The following is a 21,516-nucleotide window of genomic DNA, read 5'->3' as shown; positions in this document are numbered from 1 at the left end:
TCCTGCGGGGAGGGTAGACCGAAGGACGGGCTGCCAGAAGAACCGGAAGTGGCTCTCACCGGAAGACTAGAGTCGAAGGACCACAACCTTGTACTTCCTTTTCTCCCTTAGCAACGGATGTCGGCGTTGGTTACTAAGGGAGGCCCTGTGGCCTGGGACCTCTTGGTTTTCAAGTTTTGTTCGGGCCCCGTTCTTACATACAACTGTCCGATTTGCAGAAGGGACCCTGGCTCACTTTTATTTTTCGGTGTGAAGAGGGCGATTCCCTCCTGAAAGCGGGATCACAACTTGTCTTCGGAGTGGAAACGGGTCGCAGAAGAAGGGCCTTTAAGGAGAGTGTGGACCATCCTGACGGCATCTATAGATTAATCAGACTTTGAATAATAACAGCCACCAATCCTATTGTTTAATTATGTGCATTGCTAAGTACTTCACATGCATTATTAATATTTAATCTTCGCACTTACATTATCCACATTTTACATCCCAGGAAACGCAAGAAATTCAGAGATATAGTAAGTTTTTGACACAGGTGTAAGTGGTGGAAACAAGATTGTCAGGCAAATCTGTTTCTCAAGAATAGCACTGTCCAATAGCATATATGGAAGGTCATATTTTAAATTTTCTAGTAGCCACATTAAAGTGAAAAAACCGGTAGATTACTTTTATCAGTATCTTTCACTTGCCCCAATATGTTCAAAATATCGTCATTTGTATGTAAGAATTCTTAATGAGATAATTTACATTCTTAGGGAGTGGCAACACACTCAGTATTCTTGCCTGGAGAATCCATGGGCAGAGGAGCCTGGCGGGCTGCATACAGTTCTGTTCAGTTCAGTCGTTCAACTGTGTCCGACTCTTTGAGACCCCATGTACTGCAGCCTACCAGACTCGTCTGCCCATGGGATTTTCCAAGCAAGAGTGCTGGAGTGGGTTGCCATTGCCTTCTCCGTAAATCAACTTAAACGTAACTTAAGCAACATACAGTTCATGGGATCACAAAGAGTCAGACAGGGCTGAGCGACTAACATTTTTCACATGTTTGTACTAAGTACCTCTCCATTTGAACCAGCTGTTTTTTATGTTCTCAATGGCCACATGTGACCAGTAGCTACTACACTGAACAATATTAGAGCCAGAGAGAACTTGCCCTCCCTTCTAATCGATTCCTGCAACTCCAGAGCAAGTAATTGCAACTGCTTTAGCAAAGAAATAAATGTTTTGGTTCAGTGATTCTCAAAGTTTTTAGTCTCAGAACCCATTTATAAGCCTAAAAATTATGAAGCTTTTGTTCATGTGCGCTATACCTAACTATACTTACACTACTAAAAATTAAAATTGAGAAATATGGAGCATCCTGACTAGTACACTGGGTTTCACGCTTCCTTTGTCTGTAAACATAATAATTGAAAGCACTTGCCAAACATTTGCTAGTGGCTGGATCCTTGTACTGAGTACATGTGTGCACTGTCCTATTCCATCCTCCCAACAAACCCGCCAAGCAGGTTCTATTAAAATTTCCACTTCAGAGGACTTCCCTGGTGGTTGAGTGGTTAAGAATCTGCCTTGCAATACAAGAGCCTTGGGTTGAATCCCCAGTCAGAGAACTAAGACTCCACATGCTCCGGAGCAACTAAGTCTGCCCGCAGCAACTACTGAGCCCACGTGCCATAACTACTGAGTCCCCGTGTCTCAGAGAAAAATACTGCATCCCTGTGGGAGAGTAAATGGGTACCATTTCGTCCTGGGCAATTTGGACTATTTACAAAAATGACGAATCTGCATACCCTGTGATCTACTGAGTAATCTATTTATCACACACACATAAGAATAAAGGTATTTATTGCAGCATTGTTGTGAATAATAAACAATGAGAAGAAATCTGAATACCTAGAAAAATTATAGTAGTCCCATACAGTGGAATACTATGTGCTATGAAAATAATACAGCAGCTCTTGTGTATTGATAAAGGAGATTATAAGATTCATTGTTAAGGCCAAAACAGTAAGGTGCAGGGCAATGGAAGAGAATGCTTTTAACTGTGTGAGAACAAATGTTTATAAATACAGAGATAATTAAGAAACTGGAGACACTGCTGGCCTCTGATAAGACAGCGATGTGATTGAGGGCAACCTTTTGTCTTTGGGTATTTTGTGCCATGTGCGTGCATTATTATTCAAAAATAAGAAAAAAATCAAAAAACAATTTAAAAACTTTAAAAGCATCATCAAAACACAGGGGTATGACTTCCGTAGTGGTCCAGTGGTTAGGAATCCACCTGGCAATGCAGGGGACGTGAATTTGATCCCTCCCTGATCGGAGAAATAAGATCCCACATGCTGGGAGGCAAACAAGTCAGCGCAAGCCAGAACTACTGAGCAGTAGTAACCGAAGATCTCCCATGCTGCAGCTGAGGTCTGACACAGACAAAGGAATAAATTAAAAAACTACAGTGGGAAGACAGCATCAAAATTGATGTTCCTTCTTGTAAAAATATAGATATACATATTCATTAGAAGCTTGTGAAAATTGAAAAAGCAGACCACTTAATAGGATAAATATGAGCCCAAATTTATAAGAAGACATCTATGTTCTCAATGGCTTCTATGACCATATGCTTCAATGGCATCTATGTTCTCTATGTTTAACTGTCCCTGTGTCAAAAAATGGCTGGAAGGCTATAGTCCCCAAATGGTAACTCTGGTTCTCTCTTTGTGGTAGTTTAGTAGTAAGTTTTATTTTCTTCTGAATGCTTTTCTTATTATCTGAATTTCTATCATGATCATTTATTTCTTTCATAACTAGAAACACTTTTAAGAGATGAATAATATAAGTGTGTCTTTCTTTATGCAGTAGCTCTGAATTGTTGCAACCTTTGTAACTCAAACACTCCTTTTCTGGTAGGATCTCCAATCTCCAGAGAGATGCTTAAACCCAGTTGTTAAGCTCACTTTACCTCTCAGATCTTCACAATAAACCCACATTTAAGCCTTCCTATGTAGCTCTTCACTATAAACCCTTAATAATAAAAATAATTAATTTGTAATAAATAATGTGGGTATTATTACCTAATTTATGTGGTTAATCAGTTTGTATTTTACATGTATTCCCTTTAAAACCAGCAAGCGCATACAAGTTTCCAAGAACTCATTTCTGGTTTTTTGCGTGTCTCCTCCTATCTGTTGTGAATATATATGTTGTTAAACAGTGACTAGGTTCCTGTTTTTTTTTTTTTTAATATTTAAGTATTTATTCAATATGGAACCAAAAAGCAAATATACCAAATGGAATTCAAATTCTAGTAAGAACATTCCAGTGTATTAAAATTGCATAGAGAACTCTTTAAAATATACAACATGTACAGTAGCCAAAGTCCTAGAGAAGTTCATGCAGACAATTCTATAATTAGTGATTTGGACATTTCAGTAACTCTGCAGTTTCTTCAAACATTTTTTTCATCCTTTCCATTTTCTGCATTGTTGTTTCCTCTGAGAACTCTTTCAAACCACAGTAATTAACAGTTGAAGTTCTGGGAGTTGAATCTGATGACACCGTACTATAACCAGAGGACAAAGGAATATTTGCATGCCTTTCCTCTTTGCTTTTTCTATCTGGATTGAGACTGTCCATGTCACTACTGGAAGCATAGTCTTCACTCATCTCATTAAACTCTACACATTCATCATTCTTTTTAGATAAAAGCATTTCTGTTTCGAGAAGAGTGACACGACTCAGAAGATTGGCCCAGGTTTTTTCATTCACCATCACTTTCCCTTTCATTTTTTCTTCCAAAGATTCTAATCTACTTTCTATGCAAGTCAGTTTCTTTAGCTTTTCTTGGCATTCAGCAAGCATAGACTGTAATGCAGTAACCTCAGGATTGACTTTTATATCTTGTTGCTCACAGTTAATGTCAGAAACCTGTAATTCAGGAATTGTTATTTCAGCAGTCTTTAAGTCACAAACAACAAATGCTTCGTTAACATCTGTTTCTGTGTCTTCAGGAATGTTAGCACCATCTTCATCGTACAGGTGTCGGATCACCACAGCTTTCTTCTTTCCTGAAGTCATAAATCTGCCAGTGACATCAATGCCCACAGGTTCAGTAGATGTCTTCTCAGCACTTGAACAAGGTTCTGACTTAGCAGAACTGGTTTTTTCCCTTTGTTGTGATGGAGTCTTCTCAAGACTACTCAACTCCTTGTGCTTTTTCATCACACAATTCAAAATATCACATATAATTTGGATTTTCCATTCTGCAAATCCACACTGAATAAACTGCTTTTTGGTCAAGATTGGTTTATAATTAAATTGATCACGAAGAAGCTTATAGACAGTATCTATGAAGCGCAAGTCATTCTTTGCTAGGAGCTCAACGTTGGAGTCGACCAGCAGTTCTGCTACATAGGGTGAGTATGAGGTAAGGGAATAGCTGATGATGGGCAGAGAGGCTGCTGTATCTCCCTTTACCAAACCTACACAATCCACCTCTCTAGGATAATTTAGCGAGCGAAGCACTTGTTCTAAGTTCCGTAAGCTTCTTTTTAAGTCACCTGTTGCCATTATTTAACCTTTGATTCAACTCCAGCTTTGCAAATTATCTAATTTTTCACCCAGAACGGCCCAGCAAAGAAAGGGCTCCGAAGGCTTCTAGCCCCGCACAACGGGCAAAGGAGGTGGTAGCATATGCAACCCGAGAACCCGGGAGCCCAGCCTCCTGCAACGAGTCCCTGCGGCCCGACGGCGCCGGGGCGCGCTTCTCGCGCCGACCGTTTGTATTCGGGGCACCGCTGCAGTAGGTTCCTGTTTTATTTTCCATTAACAAAGAATGGCATTAGTTTCAAAATCACTTCCTCCTGTTCAAACAGAAGCCCTGTAAGACTTTAGAACATTGGTTCCCAGAACATCTGATCATAACATCTTATGTCACTCTTATTTATTTTCCTAATCAGGAAGGGCCTCACCTGAAGAGGCCATCAGAGGTCAGTTCATTGACTGGTGAGGAAACTGAGGCCCAGAAGAGTTCACTGATAGCAGAATTAACTTCTGCCATCAGTTAAACTAGTCACCCCATTTCCTGGCAGAGACTCTGTGTTTTTTTCCAATTGTCTTTTCTGAGAGTTTCAAACATGCAGAACAACACAGAAGGGAAGCTGAGTGTAGTAGCCAACCTCCAAGATATGACCCCAAAGACCTTGTATATCCTGCAGTCACACATCCCACGTTAAATACAGCAGATGTGTGTGACCAAATGTTTATTGGGACAGACTTTCCTGGTGGTCCAGAGGTTAAGAATCTGCCTGCTAGTGCAGGGGACATGGGTTCAATTCCTGGTCGGGGGAAGTCCCACATTCAGAGTGGCAACTGAGCCCGTTCACCACAACTACTGAGTCCCACCTGTCTTAGAGCCTGTGCTCCATAGCAAGAGAAGCCTCCACAAAGAGGAGCTGGCGTGCCACAACTCGGGAGTAGCTGCCGCTCACCACGACTAGAGGAAGCCCACGCACAGCAGTGAAGACCCAGCACAGCCCAAAATAATTAAATAAATATTTTTTTAATTTTATTTTTTACTGTGAGAAGGATGGTATGTAAATTTCAAAGTCAGGTCATAAATGACGTTCCTGTATCCACTTTGCTTTGTCTTGGACCACTTGCTATGGAAGGAACCACTATCACTCACTATGATAGTTGTGAAGATGCTCAGGAGAGGATCTGCCTTTTTTCTCATTTTTTATAATTTGTTTTCAATTGGAGGATAATTACTTTAGAATGCTGTGCTGGTTTCTGCCATACAACAAGGCGAATCAGTCATGAGTATACCTATGTGCCCTCCCTCTTCAACCTCCCTCCCACCCCCACCCCATTCCACTCCTCTAGGTGGTCACAGAGCACCCTGTTAAGCAAACTCTGTTATGCATGAGCTAGCTGTTTTGCATGGCTATCCCATGAGCTAGCTGTTTTGCATATGGTAATGTGTATGTTTCAGTGCTACTCTCTCAGTTCGCCCCACCCTCTCCTTCCCGCACTGTGTCCACAAGTCCATTCTCTATGTCTGCTTCTCTATTCGTGCCCTGCAAATGGGTTCATCAGTACCATTTTTCTAGATTCCGTATATTTGCACTAATATATATTTATTTTTCTCTCTCTGACTTACTTCACTCTGTTTAACAGGTTCAGGGTTCATCCACCTCACTGGAACTGACTCAAATTCATTCTTTTCTATGGCTGAGTAGTATTCCATTGTATACGTGTACCGCAACTTCTTTATCCATTCATCTGTCAAAGGATATCTAGGTTGATTCCACGTCTTGGCTATTGTAAATAGTGTTGCAGTGAATACTGGAGTACATGTGACTTTTTCAGTTATGGTTTTCTCGGGGGATGGGTTTGCTGGGTCATATGGTAGTTTTAGTCCTAGTTTTTTAAGGAATCTCCAAATTGTTCTCCATAGAAATTGTATCAATTTACATTCCCATCAAAAGTGCAAGAGGGCTTCCTTTTAGGAGAGGATCTTCTTGTGGAGAGGTCTACCTGTTAAGAACTGAAGCCCCCTGCCAACAGTCATCACTAACTTATCAACCATGTTAGTCCACCACCTTGAAAATGGGCCTTCCTGTCTCATTCAAATCTTCAGATGAGACCACAACCCTGGCTGATATCTCACTGAAGCCTCATGAGCGACCCTGAATTACAACCACCCAGATAACTGGCTCTTGGATTCCCGACCCACAGAAATTGTGTGAGATAATAACTGTCAATATGTTTCAAAGGTCCTAAGTTTTGGGGTAAGTTGTTATGCAGCTAGAGATAACTAAGACACTGGAAACAATGTTCTTTAAAATGTGGGCCTTATACCACCTAGCCAAAAAATCCCCTGACTTCCTGGTTAGAAGTGCAGGTCCCTGCTCATACACTCTTGTAGGGAATGTAAACAGGTGTGGTCACTATGGAAAACAGTATGGAGCTTGCTTAAGAAAAACTAAAATTAGAGTTGTCATATGACCCAGCAATTCACTCCTGGGTATACATCCTGAGAAAACAAAAACACACATTGAAAAGATACATGCACCCCAACGTTCATAGTAGCATTATTCATTTATTCACAATAGCGAAGAAATGGAAGCAACCTAGGTGTCCATCAACAGACGAATGGATAAAGATGTGGAATATTACTCAGCCGTAAAAAGAATAAAAATCTCCCACTTACAACAATGTGGATGGGCCTGAAGGATATTGCATATAATGAAATGTCAGACAGAGGAAGACAAATACTGTATATTTTTCACTTATATGTGGAGTCTAAAAAATAGACTGAATGAAAATAGAAAAAAAAAAAAGGTGCATGTTCTTAGCTCCATCTCACCCAAATGTATCAGAATGTATCAGTGTGATACTCATGCATCTGCATTTTGACAAACTTTTGTTGTTTGGATAACATCCTAAATTTTTTTGGTCATATCCAGACATAACCTTTACTATTTAATCTAATTAGCTTTGTTTTTTTACCTATAGCACATAAATATTTTAAAATTTCTTTTGTTTTTAGTTTGTTTTCATATTTGGACAAAATATATTTTTCTAATATATATAAAAATAAGTAGCTGTATTTATTTTAAGTAGGATAACTGTTTATCACATGTATCACCTAAAATCATCTTCCTTATGCTCAGAATGAAGTGTAGTACACTCTACCTTGGGTAAAATACTGAGATAGAGAAATAGAGATTATTTGAAAATAAGAGCTATAGCACCCCACATTTTTTCTGAAGCTGGGCCAGTTCTAAGTGCTGGTATCTGCAGCATCTCCTCCCAGTCTCACCACGTTCTTGGGCAGCAGGCAGGCTAAGGTCCGACCAGTGCCACCCTTACAGATGAGGACACTGAGCCACATACAGGCACAGGCCTGTCCGAGGTCACAGATGCTATCACAGAACACAAGCCCTGTCTCTGGTCTTCCCAGTCATACATTTTTGCAAGATACACTATTCCTCCATGGCCAAATAACCCATAGAGATCTAGGGAAAAGGAAGGATACCTAAAATATAGAGAGCATATTATTGTGAAAGAATGTAATGAAACACTCAGACTTACTGGAAATGGATCGTAGACCTAAGCATAAAGGCTAAAACTATAAAACTCTCTAAGGAGTTTTTCTTGTAGGAGAAAAACCTTTGCAACCTTCAGGTAAACAAAGATTTGTTTGCCACAACTAAGACCAAGCACAGCCAAATATATATATATATATATATTTTATATATATATATATATATATTTAAACCCCAAAGATTTCTTAGGTCACAAAAGCCTAAATTAGAAAAGAAAAAATATCTGATAATCTCAATCTTATTTAAGTTTAAGCATTTTCTTTGAAAGATACTGTTAAGAAAATGAAAAGGTATGACACAAATTTCAGAAAATTTTATAAGTACACACATCTAATAACAACCTGTATCCATAATGTGTAATGATATCTTACAATTCAGTAAGAGGACACACAATTTTCCCCAAACTGTCAAAATATTGGGACAGACATTGCACACCAAAAAAAGATATATAAATGGCCAATAGGTACATGAAAATATGGTCAACATAATTTGTCACAAGGGAAACAAAAATTAACACCACAATACACTATATTAGAATGATGAAAATTAAAGAAATGGTCAGTACCATTTGTTGATAAGGATTTGAAGCCACTGGAACTCTCTCATACATCACTGGCGGAGATGTAAAATGATAACGTATGCTTCCCAGATGGTGCTAGTGGTAAAGAACCCACCTGCCAATGAAGGAGATGTAAGAAATGTGGGTTCCATCCCTGGGTTAGCAAGATCCCCTGGAGAAGGAAATGGCAACCTACCCCAGTGTTCTTGCCTGGGAAATCCCATGGACAGAGGAGCCTGGGGGGCTATAGTCCATGGGGTCGCAAAGAGTCAGACAGGACTTAGTGACTAAACAGCAACAATAAATGCTTTGGAAAGCTAGCCGTTTGCTATGAAGATAAACATAACCTTATCTCAGTGACCCAACCATTTCACTCTTCAACATTTATTTATCCAAAAGAAATGCAAATGTAAATCTATAGGAAGACTTGTACATGAATGTTCACAGTTACTTCATTCAGAAGAGCTTCAAATTTGGAAATTTTTAAATGGTCATTAATTGATGAACAAATAAGTAAAATATAGCATATCATACAATAGAATATTATTCTGAGATAAATAAGAATGCGCTATTAAAAGATGGTAACATTTATGAATTTCAAAGCCATGCTGAATGAAAGAAGTCAGACAGAAAAGAATATGTACTTTATGATTCTGTTCACATAAATTCTAGAAAATACAAGTTAATCTATAGCAGTAAAAGCAGATTAGTGGTTGTCTGAGCAGCCAGAGATGAAATTTGGGGGTGATGGGAACATTCTGTATCTTGATTGCAGTATTGTTACACATTTTCTTTTCAAGCGCATAATTGGCTATTTACATGTCTTCTTTGAAGAAATATCTATTCATATCTTTTGCCCATTTTAAATTGAGTTCTTTGTCTTTTATTACTAAGTTACAAGAGTTCTTTACATATTTTGAGTTAGTCTCTTGTTAGTTATATAATTTTCAAATATTTTCTCTTATTCTATGGGTTGTCTTTTCACTTTCTTGATAGTATTATTTGCAGCATAAGAGATTTAACTTTGATATAGTCCAGCATATTTGTTTTTTTTTCCTTTTGTCTCTTCTGCTTTTTGAGATCGTGTCTATGAAACCATTGCCTAATTGAAGGTCATGAAGATTTACTCCTGAGTCTTAGAGTTTTATGTAAAGAGTTTTATAGTTTGAAATCTTGCACCTAAGGGTACTCAAAACCCTTTAGGCATGAAAACCCTTCTCTGGCTTACAGTTGTAGAGCAGCCAACTGTCAAGGTTTGCTTCAGATCCAGCACTTTCGAGGACACCGAGCTTTCAGTGCTATAACTCAAGTCCTGAGTAAACCAGGCTGAGTTAACGCCTTTACCAATAACCCTCCAACTTGCCAGCTCTGATATAAATTATCATCCCAACTCTCCATGGCTTAAAGCAGATACTGAATCTCCTCACTTGAAAGATGTCTGTTTTCAGTTTAACAAGCATTTATTGAATGCTCACAACAGCAAAGCCCTGGGGTTGAGTGTAGTGAGGAATATTAAATTTCAATTTCAGTGTCCATAAATAAAGTTTTATATTCCAGGCCCTTGGGGGTACATCAGAAACCTTTACGGAGCTTACGTTTTGGAGGTAGAGTGGGGGCGGACGTTCTAGTGGAAGAGGGAGGGGTGCCACTGAACAAGATGAAGAGGAATTTGAAGGCAGGAATTGGGTTTTATTCATCTTTGATTCCACAGAGCTGCAGAGATCACTCACGAATGCTTGTTGAATGAACGAGTGATCTTTGACTTTCTCCTACACAACTTACCCAGTTTTTTTTTTCTTGATTCATTTCACAAGATCTCATCTCTGTGATGACAATGTCATGTCTAACTTGTTCTCTTATCACTTACCCAGTGACTATCACCTTGCCCAGCATACTACAGCTGTTTAGTCGCTAAGCCGCTCTGACTCTTTGCGACCCCAAGGACTGCAGCCTGCCAGGTTCCTCTGTCCGCGGGCTCTCCCAGGCAAGAACGCCGGAGTGGGTTGCCATTTCCTTAGTCCAGGGCATCTTCCCCACGCAGGGATCAAATCCTGCTTTGGCAGGCGGTTTCTTTACCACTGAGCCACCAGGAAAGCCCTGGCGGACAGCAGGTGCTCAATAAACAAGGCTTCAACGCACGGAAATTTTGTTTTTCATTCTCTGCATTTGTGACAGCCGCCTGGTTTCCAAGAATATCGAAGGCAACCTTAAATGAATCCCTACACACAAACCTTCAGAAAGGCATCGTCAGCCGAGGAGCCCTCACTGGTACCCAGACAGCCATTTCACAGGCTGACGGGCGCCCTGTCGGCACCCCAGAGCATCACCACCAGCCCAGAGAGCCTGTCGATTTCGCTAACCAGGAGGCTCTCCCCGCCCCCTCTCCCCGCGCGCCTCGCCCCGCCCGCCGCCGCCTCCTCTCCGCCCACTCCCGCCGCGGTCTCCTGGCGGCGGCGGCTTTCGTGGGCTGGTCCCTGGCGGCTCCCTCCCCGGAACAGCTGCCACCGAGGGAGCCAGCCGCGCGGGTCCGGCATCCTAACGCTGAAGCCCCCGAGCGCGCGCTCGTCATCCACCACCACCATGTAAGGGCCATGAGCAGGGCTCGTCCTGGCGCAGCGCGGACATGGAGGAGGACTTATTCCAGCTCAGGCAGCTGCCGTGAGTATCTTGGGGGCGAGTCAGAGGCAGACAGGCTTTTCTTATTTAAAAAAAAAAAAAAAAAATGAAAACCTGCAGGGGAGCATCTCGGCATGCCTTGCTGAATTTAAAGGGAACGGTTTCAGGGGAGAGACTCAGGCCTGAAGGAGACAAGCCATTTTCCCAGCCCCACCGGCTCAGCCTCTGTTATCTCTGACTCAGTCCGGTTTTTTTTTTTTAATTTCAGATCCGTCAGAATCTTAACGGGGACCTAAGCGTGTAATATTTTCCCTTGGAACTGCTCTTCGTCCTAAAGGGATTGGGAGGGTCTGTGTTTTAAGAAAGCATTAGCTGCTGCTTGGAAATATGGAGTGAATTGATGAGTCCGTGCAATGACATGGGTCCTTTCCAGCCCTTCTCCTATGCTGTGAAATTCCGAATTTTCCTGCAAGGTCTTTTAGAAGGGAATGATAACTGATGTTGCAAACCGGTTTCTAAAAAGCTGGGATTCCTTCCTAGAGAGGAGGCTTCGGCGAAGTCCACGTTGTTTATGAAGTGTGTGAATGAGAGGGCTGTGTATCTTTGCTGAAACCTCTTGCCTTCTGAATGAAAGGGTTTTATAACAGCTAGCTAAGTGAGGCTCACTGTCAGCCTATCCTTGGGAACTCAAGAATACACTGCTTAGAGGACTGGAATTTTTCAAGGATACCAAATTTGCTCTGAAAATCTTGGGGAAATACGGTCAAGCAATGGAAAGGGCTTGTAAAGGGGCATTCAAAATTCTCCAACCTCGAGCTGATGGTGATTTGTTAAGCTAATTCCAAGAGTATGTGATGGAGCAACAAAAAGAACATTAATGGGGATTTTGTTTTAATTTTTAGAAGCACTGGTCACTTGGATGGTAAAAGCAGACACCCCTTTGGAATTGTTGGAAAGGATAAATTATTGTTAGTATGTATATTTTCTTGACTTGGATGTTTTTTTTTTCTCTCTCTCTCTATAAACCACTGAGGAATTCTCCCAAGTGACTTTTAGTGTGACTGCTATATCTGTCTGAGGCTCTGAGTACTGAAGGGTATTGAGATGTCTACTTCTCAATCAGTGTAAAATTAATTTGCATTAAAATTTTTAATTAATGAAATGTTTACTTTTAAGCTTTTATTAATTGATCTGCAAATGGCCTGTCTTATGTAACACGGCATTATTTCCCAAATGCTGAAAGATGCCCAGTTGTAATATCCAAAGTCGATCTATGAATCCATAAAAATGTGTGTACCTGAGTGCAGATCTCTCAAGGAAAACATACCACGTTCATTGAAAATAAATATCATGTTTAAAAACCAACCTATTACCTCAAAATAAAAAATAATCCAGAAACTAAAACATGAAATTTGGAATTCAGGATAAGGCTACATGTTGGAACTGCAGTTATACTGGGATAAATTTTCAAATGCTGTCAGGGCATGTGAACTTTGCAAATGACTCAAAGATTCATGTATATTTAATCTACTAATAGATAAGACATGACACTGGAGTGACAAGTCCTTCCTTCATTAGAAAGAAGTAAAACCTAATAAGAGGATTTTACTTAAGCTTAAATTAATTTAGTTTTTATACTAATAACAGTATATACATAGGATAAAGTCCAAAAAGAAGCACAAGAATAAAAGTAAATCTCTCTTCCCAAGCCCCCGTGTTAAGTTTCTTGATTATTTTCCTGATTTTTACACACATAAATACATGTAATGTCTATTAGAGAGGCCACATTGTGTGCTAGCTAAGAGCACCCGCTCTTGAATAAGACAGACTAGGCTTCAAATCCCTACTTTGCCACTTCCTGGCTGTGTGGCTTCGAGCAAATGACTTAACCTTTCTGAAACTCAATTTCCTTAGCCATAAAATGGGAATCATAATAGTACTTGATTCATAGGCTTATTGGGAAGGTCATGTGAGATCATGTGTACCAAATGCCTGGCAGATACAGAGACGTTGATATTTGTGAACACCTGAAAAATAATTTATAAAATTATGATTATGATGATATCTGAAAAAAGTTTGTAAAAACAAAACCCATAGGCTCTTTCTGCTGGATTCCCCCAGAATGTAATCCGCAACCCCCAAATTACATTTGAACGAGGTCAAAATTAGCCCTGAAACATGTTAACCTTCGTTTATTTTTTTTAAAAAAAGGTAAAATAAAAGGAACGACTGTGTAAATCTGAGTGGATTCACATCACGACATAGGTGTTTTTTAAACCACACCCTGTGTATATTATTCATGGACTGCCAGCAACAGACTGCCTGAGAGAAATATGGGTTTTTTAAAAAATCAGAGTGCCTTGTGGAGGATTGGCAAGAGTGGACCTTGGAACAGGCTCAGTCTCACGGGAAGCCAAGTGTTAATAGATTGCAAGCCACTAAGTTGTTTACAGGGTCAGGGGAGGGGGAAGGGGTGAGGATGTCTAAGAAATGGTCCTTCCCAGGACTTGGAGGTACCTTCACGAACAGCTCCGCGATGGCTTGTGTGAGACCACAGACAACCTCTACCTGTCACCTGCTGTCCACTCAGGCGCAGCACTACGTACAGGAGATTCAGAAGGCCGGATTTTATATCTAGTTCTGCCTTATTGTGAGATCTTGTGCAAGTCAGATTTTCCTGGGTCTCTTCTTTCTAGGATGATTTTCATGAAAACAAATTATGCAGACTACATTGATTGGTTGGTTCATCCATTCATTGATTCATTCATTCATTCAACAGTTTTCCTGAGCATCATCCTAAATCAGGGAATTCTATAACCAAATGAGATACATGGTCTTTGCCCTCAAGGAGCTCACAGCTAGAGCTTTAGTGTCCAATACAATAACCACTAGCCACATGTGGCTATTTAAAGATAAATTATATAGTTGGTATATGAAATAATGTCCATGTATAATATGCAATGGGCTTCCCAAGTGGTGCTAATGGTAAAGAACGTGCCTGCCCATGCAGGAGACACAAGAGACAAGGGTTCAACCCCTGGGTCAGAAAGATCCGCTGGAGAAGGGCATGGCAATCCACTCCAGTATTCTTGCCTAGAGAATCCCATGGACAGAGGAGCCTGGAGGGTTACAATCCATAGAGCCATGAAGAGTCGGAGATGACTGAAGTGACACATGCACACACGTTATAAAATGTGATTTATAAGTAAAGTAGGTCATGTTCGAAAAATCAATTCCTTCGTTGCATTGGTTGCATTTCAAGTGCCTAGTAGCTGCATGTGGCTAGTGGCTGCTGTAGCCCCATTGTGACAGCCTGGGCCCAGAGCACTTTTTGGAACTGCAGAAGGTTCTATTGGACAGCACTGGTCTGATGGGAGAAGCAAATATTGAACACACAATTGCACAATAATTATGAGAATTGTCTTAAGGGCTACTTACTTCAGTTAGTATGATAATCCACCTTACTGCAAATGCAAATGGCATTATTTCCTTCTTTTTTAATGCCCGAGTAGTATTCTGTTTTGTGTGTATACCCCCATCTCCTTTATCCATTCATCTATCAATGGGCAGACATTTAAGTTGTTTCCATGTCTTGGCTGTTGTAAATAGTGCCGCTGTGAACACTGGGGTGCATGTATCTTTCTGAATTATGGTTTTCTCTGAATATATGCCCAAGAGTGGGATTGCTGGATCATATGGTAACTCTATTTTTAGTTTTCTAAGGAAACTCTATACTGTTCTCCATAGTGGCTTCACCAATTTATATTCCTCCTAACAGCACAGGAGGGTTCCCTTTTCTCCACAAGTGTAGAAGGTGCCACAAGTCTAGTTCTAGATGGCAGAGAGGTGTATCAGAGAAGGCTTCTTGGAGGAAATGACATTGGAGCTGAACCCCTAGACATGTGTAGGAGTCAGCCAGGACAAGAGACAGGAGGGAGCTTTTCCAATAGTGGGAATTGTGTGGGGGGAAGAGCTCAAAATCAGGCCAGTGGAGCTTCATGAGCAAGTGGCTTGGAGGTGAGGCTGCAGAGGATGGCAAGGACCAGGCCACACAGGACCGTGTATAAGGACAAGAAATTGGAAATTCATCTTGTGTTCGCTCGATCCACTCTCTCCTTTCTTGCCAACCCTGTCTTTCAAGATCGAGCTTAGGGACTTCCCTGGTGGTCCAGTGGATAAGACTCCGAGCTCCCAATGCAGGGGGCCTGGGTGTGATCCCTGGTCAGGGAACTAGATCCCACATGCCGCAACTAGGAGTTTGCATCCTGCAAGTAAAGATGCTGCATGCCGCAACTAAGACCTGGGACAGCTCAATAAATAACATGAAAATAAATATTAAAAAAGTAAAGATTGAGCTTAAGTGCATCAGCTCAATGAATCTTCTGACTCCTCCTGGGGCTTCCTGGGGTAAAAGTGTGGGCTCTGAGTCAGGCGGATCTGGGTTCAAGCTCTGACTCTGCCACTTACAATTTGGGTGACCCTGGCCTAGGGGTCTTCATCTCTGCATGGTTGGGTGCTCCGCATCTCCACATGACTTCATCTCCGCATGGTTGGGTGCTCATCCATAACGCTGGGATAATAGCGATATCTGCATGGCAGGGCCATTGTGAGGATCCGGGAGGTCACCACTGGGAAGTCCCAGCACAATGTCTGGCTCCACGCAAGGGCTCAACCATTTGGTACCAGTGTTATTTCTCTTCTCCCACTCTGGACATTTTCCCCTTATCCTCCAAGTAGCAAAGCACCTGGAAGCCATGGTCTCCTTTTCAGAATCCTAAGATGTCCTGATGAAAGCTAATGGAAGCACACATCCAAACTTGAAGTCCTGATCTTTCCTGCACTCTGCTCCTCTTTCAGCCTCTCCCAGTTGATGGTAACTCCATCCACCCCATTTGGAGTCCATTTTGACTCCTCCTTCCCTTAGATTTCACTTCAACCCATCAGGAAATTCTGTTGGTCCTGCCTTTAAGCTCCATCTAAACTACCACTTCTCTCCAACTCTACTGCTACTCCTTGGTTCAAGTTCCCATCGTCTCTGACCTGGGGGGATTCCAGGGGTTATTTTGCTGGTCTTCCCGGTCCTGCCCTTGTCTCCCTACAGCACATTCTCAACACAGCAACCAAACGTACTCTTTTTAAAAAATATTATTTATTTATTTGACTGTGCTGGGTCTTAGTTGCGGCTTGCAGGATCTTCAGTTGCAGCATATGGGATCTAGTTCCCTGACCAGGAATTGAACCTGGGGCCCTGCTGCCTTGGGAGCATGAAGTCTTACTTACTGGACCATCAGGGAAAGTCCGCAGAGGGATTCTTCAGAAGTCAGCTCACAGGCCTCTTTGGTTCCAAAGCCCTCCTGGGGCTCCCGTTTCACCTTGTCTTCTGTCCTCTCTCACCCCTTCATGCAGCCATTCTGGTTCGTGTGTGTGTGTGTGTGTGTGTGTGTGTGTGTGTGTGTGTGTGTGTGTGTGTGTGTGTGTTAGCTGCTCAGTCGTGTCCAACTCTTTGCAACCCCATGGAATGTAGCCCTCCAGGCTCCTCTATCCATGGAATTCTCCAGGCAAGAATACTGGAGTGGGTTGCCATTCTCTTCTCCAGGGGATCTTCTCGACCCAGAGATGGAACCCTGGTCTCCTAAGTTGCAGACAGACTCTTTACTATCTGAGCCACCAGGGAAGCCCACGTTCCCCTTGTTGTTCCTTAAACTCGCCGTGTGGGCTCCTGCTCCAGCACCCGCTGTTCTCTCTACCTGGAAAGCTCTTCTCCTCGGTATCTGCTTCACTCAGGTCTCAAATGCCACCATCTCACCCAAGCCTACCCTCATCACCTCCTTAAAACTGGTAGCCCTCTCGTACTGCCATTAGGATTTTTGTAGTTCAGTTGCTCAGTTGTGTCTGACTCTTTGCAACCCCATGGACTGCAGCACACTGGGCTTCTTGGATGGCTACTATCAAAAATAAGTAAAAACAACAAGTCTTGGTGAGGATATGGAGGAAATGGAATTCTTACACACTGACTATTGGTGAGAATGAAAAATGGGGCAGCCTCCACGGAAAACAGTATGGAGGCTCCTCAAAAAATTAAGAATTACCGTAGGACCCAGCAATTTCACTTCTGGGTACATACCCACAAAAGAGTTGAAAGCAGAGTACTGAAGAGATATTTGTACAGCCGTGTTCATAGCAGCATTATTCGCAATAGCCAAAAGATGGAAGCCACCTAAGTGTCCCTTCATGATGAGTAGATAAACAAATGTGGTCTATCCATACGATGGAATATTATGTAGCCTTCAAAAAGGAAGGGAATCCTGAAACCTGCTACAACACAGATAAACCTTGAAGACATTATGCTAAGTTAAATAAACCAGTCACCAAAGGACAGCTACTGTATGATTCCACTCTGTGAGGTTTCTAAAGCAATCAGATTCATAGAGACATAAAGTAGAATGGTAGTTGCCAAAGCTGGAGAAGGGGAGGAGGGGGATCTGTGTAGTGCGTACACTAGGTCCGTTTTACAAGATGAAAAGAGTTCTGTGGATGAACAGTGGTAATGATTGTACAATATTGTGAATATATTTAATGCCCACTGAACTGTACTCTTTAAAAATGCTTAAAATGATAAGTGCTATCTTATGTGTATTTTACTGTAGTTGAAAAAAATCATAGCCCTCTTCCCCATCCTCCAATACCATGTTCAGCTTTTCCTGTTTAAGATTTTTTTTTTTTTCAGTCTGGGCCATTTTTAGTCTTTACTGAATTTGTTAACAGTATTGGGTCTGTTTTCTGTTTTGTTTTTCTGACCATGAGGCAATGTGGGATCTTTGCTCCCTGACCACGGAGCAAACCTGTACCCCCTGCATTGGAAGGCAAAGTCCCAACCACTGGACTGTCAGGGAAATCCCTGCTTTTCCTTTTTCTTTTTTTAAATCACACATTACCTTCCAACACACCATATAATTTGCTTATTTATTGTTTAGTGTCTGTCTTCACTTAGTTGTATGAAAGCTTCACACGCCAGGGGTCTGATGGATCCCAAGTTCATGGGACATTGCCTAGATTCCATCCGATACTGGATTTTAGGGTAGATCAGGCCACAGGATTAAATAAAAACTGTATGCATAAAAGAAAATCAGAAAAATCTGTTCATCAGCTTAATCATTCTCCTTGGCAGCAGGGGCCACCATTATTAAGTTTTAGCAGCTAAAGCACTGAGTCCCCATGGAAAGATCAGACATAGCCTTGTTTCATCATATTCACTCCCCCCTCCAAGTTGTGACAATCAAAACTGTCTCCGGGCATTGCCAGTGTCACCCCATTGAGAACCACTTCTCTAAAGCGTTTAGTTTAGACGATACATTTTTCAGTCTCTCCATTTCCAGAGCATCTTCAGACCTCTCTTTACACCTCACTTTTCTCACATTAGTCATGTAGGGACCCTGGCTTGCGCCCCTTCCTGCATCTTCAGGATACTTTTGGTAAAAGACTATAAACTCCATGAGGGCAAGAATACGGTCTGACACATAGAATGTCCTCACTGCACGCTCGTCATGTGTTAACCTTTGTGCATTAATCATGCTTTTTATTTTCTGTATTCTGATGTTTTGACCTTTTGGGGCCTTGCAGATTCTGGAGGGCTCTCCCCTCCCAGGGTTAACTAGTAAATAAGTCGCCTGCCAGTGGACCTTTTGTGTGCAAACCAACCAATCCAAAGCCACTAATCCACCTGCACTAATCGCACCAGGGCCAAATAGCAGGCAACTGGAGACAGTCCCTATGCTCAGAGACTGGAGAAAGGACTCAAACTAGCTGGTCCTCAACCTGCTTGCCCTGCCTCACCTGTTCCTTCCTGTGGAAACCACAGTAAAGACTCTGCCCCAGATTTTATCCTCACCCTTGCCTCCCCAGTTTGATTCCTGGGTCGGGAAGATCTGCCGAAGAAGGGATAGGTTAACCACTCCAGTTTTCTTGGCTTCCTTGGTGACTCAGCTGGTAAAGAATCCGCCTGTAATACGGGAGACCTGGGTTTGATCCCTGGGTTGAGAAGATCCCCTGGAGGAGGGAACAGCTACCCACCCCAGTATTCTGGCCTAGAATTCCATGGACTGTATAGTCCATGGGGTCGAAAAGAGTTGGACACGACTGAGCGACTTTCACTTTCACTTTCCTCCTTACTGATCCTGGTGTTTCCCTATTTGGCTACCCACCCCCCACCCCCCACCAAAAAAAAATGTGGCATGCCCCCTCTTCTTGGAATCTGTGAGTATAACAGAGGCTAAAGTCTTCAGTTGGCAGTCATCTCCTGATCTGTTTGCCACACCTAAGTGATAATAAAACCAATATTTTAGGGACTTCCCTGGCAGTCCAATGGTTAAGACTGTGCTCATCTAATGCAGGGTCTCAGGTTCGATCCCTGGTTGGGTGCCGGGGTCCAGCCTCGGCAGGATCCAGGGGGCACCCTCAGGATGAATGGCGTCGGCGAGAGAAGACACGTGAGACCAGCCTTGATAGGGCCAAGTCTGCGAGGGAGAGAGAGAGAAAGAGAGAAAAAGAGAGAGTGACCAGAGCGGGTGCAGCAGAGTCTGGCAAATCTTTATTTTTTACCATAGCTTTTATATTCTAAGTTAGTACATTTTTAAGGGGAAGATAGTTTAATATCACATCAGCTTGTCCTACACAAAACCAGGGTGTTTTCTGCATACTTCTTTGAGAGAGTCTTGTACATCATCTTCTGGCCATGGGGCCTATTGACATTTTATGACCTAGGTAAATGCAAAGCTGTTTTCCGTAATCTATTCTTTAATGAACACAAAGGTCAGTCCTTTTGCAGAAGTTATCAGTTAAATTTATCTAAAAGGTTTACCACACAAAGACTCTGCAGCTCCGGTGAGGCAGCCCCTGTTTAGCATTCCTGGTTAAAATTAACAATTCTAAACTCTTATTTTTCTAAATCTTTAACTATAACCGCTTTTAGAACAATATTTTTGTGTTCTCTAATAGGGCTTCCTCACCTCCCGAAGGGCTCTGTGCCTATTAGGGCCTTTTGTGTGATCAGGTTCTTTATGCTGTTTATGATTAAGGTGTTGTGAGCAGTCATGTGCATTAGTACACATTTGCCAAGCAGGCTAGAATGCCAGCAAAGGGGTCTAAATTGAAACACTCCTTTCATCCTAGATAATCTTATAGGATACTGCCGTCCGGGGGACATATTGATTAAAGTTCTCAGTTGATTCTGTTTGGAGAGAGATTGGGGAAGGCCTTCTACCTGTGTCACAGAAATTAGGGAGTAGTCTAATATAGCAAGCATCAGAAAGACAGAGATCATCTTTAAGGTGAGCGCCGGGGCAGTTTTTCGTAATCCCTGAAGTCCTGATCTGCCTTGCTTGTCAGGTCTTCTCCTCATAACCTTGTCATGGGTGGGATCTCGTGTGCCGGCTCCCGGAAGTTAGGGGACTAAGATCCCACATGCCACACAGTCAAAAAATAAATAAATGTAAGTTTGACTCAATGGGATTTTCCAGGCAAGAATACTGGAGTGGGTTGCCATTTCCTTCTGCAATATTTTAAAACACTGTCCACAATCTATTCATCCTCTTATAGCAAAATAACGCCTGAATGATCTCAAAATCAACTCTGATTGCCTTCTCCCATCTCACCCCAGTTATAAACCTCTCAGTGGCATCCCACTGATCTCAGGAAAACGTGAGAAACCCTGTGGTCTCTGTATAATTCAGCCTGTCTCTCCGACCTCTGCTCCTTGGTCCTCCCCTCTGGATCTTTGTCCTCCCCCATCTCTGTGGGTCTCTCCTGGTCCCCAGACCTCAGGCAAGTCTATCCTGACTACTCTTCCCTCCAGTTGTTCTTTATCTTGGCACCCTACTTGTTTCCCCTCTCAAGGTTCATTCATTTGCAAACATATAATGATTTCTTGTTTACTGTATATTAACCGTCTTCTCAATAGGGAATCCATTTCAGGAGGGCAGGTGTATTTTATCTCCCTTTGTATCTGAGCCTTCAGGACACAGTCAGCACTCAATAAACACTTGGTAAAATACTGAAGAATAGGGTGGTCCAGTGGTTAACGCTCTGCTCTTCTAATGTAGGGGGCACAGGTTCGATCCCTGGTCAGGGAACAAAGATGCCACATGCTGCGTGGCATGACCAAGTGAAATAAAATACTGAAGAAGGATGCCAGACTCTTTGGAGATCCTCTCTCTGTTGACTCCTTTAATCTCCATGGCA

At 42.1% G+C, this 21,516-nt stretch overlaps 1 protein-coding gene and 1 pseudogene across 1 annotated transcript in view; one reads left to right on the top strand and one right to left on the bottom strand.

Annotated features, from left to right (window-relative positions):
- Nucleotides 1-3,242: 3,242 nt before the first annotated feature.
- Nucleotides 3,243-4,776, bottom strand: LOC136145738 (centrosomal protein of 44 kDa pseudogene; annotated as a pseudogene).
- A 6,345-nt stretch (nt 4,777-11,121) lies between these two features.
- Nucleotides 11,122-21,516, top strand: part of SVOP (SV2 related protein) — a 67,482-nt gene continuing 57,087 nt past the window's right edge. Inside the window, exon 1 of the mRNA XM_065904521.1 lies at nt 11,122-11,322. Coding sequence (XP_065760593.1) covers nt 11,288-11,322 — 35 coding nt within the window. The 5' untranslated portion in view covers nt 11,122-11,287. The remainder of the gene's footprint in view (nt 11,323-21,516) is intronic.

This window comes from Muntiacus reevesi, chromosome 13, assembly GCF_963930625.1.
Source record: "Muntiacus reevesi chromosome 13, mMunRee1.1, whole genome shotgun sequence".
Classification (NCBI taxonomy): domain Eukaryota; kingdom Metazoa; phylum Chordata; class Mammalia; order Artiodactyla; family Cervidae; genus Muntiacus; species Muntiacus reevesi.
Note: the sequence above shows the minus strand (reverse complement) of the source record. Positions and strands in the feature narration are given on the sequence as shown.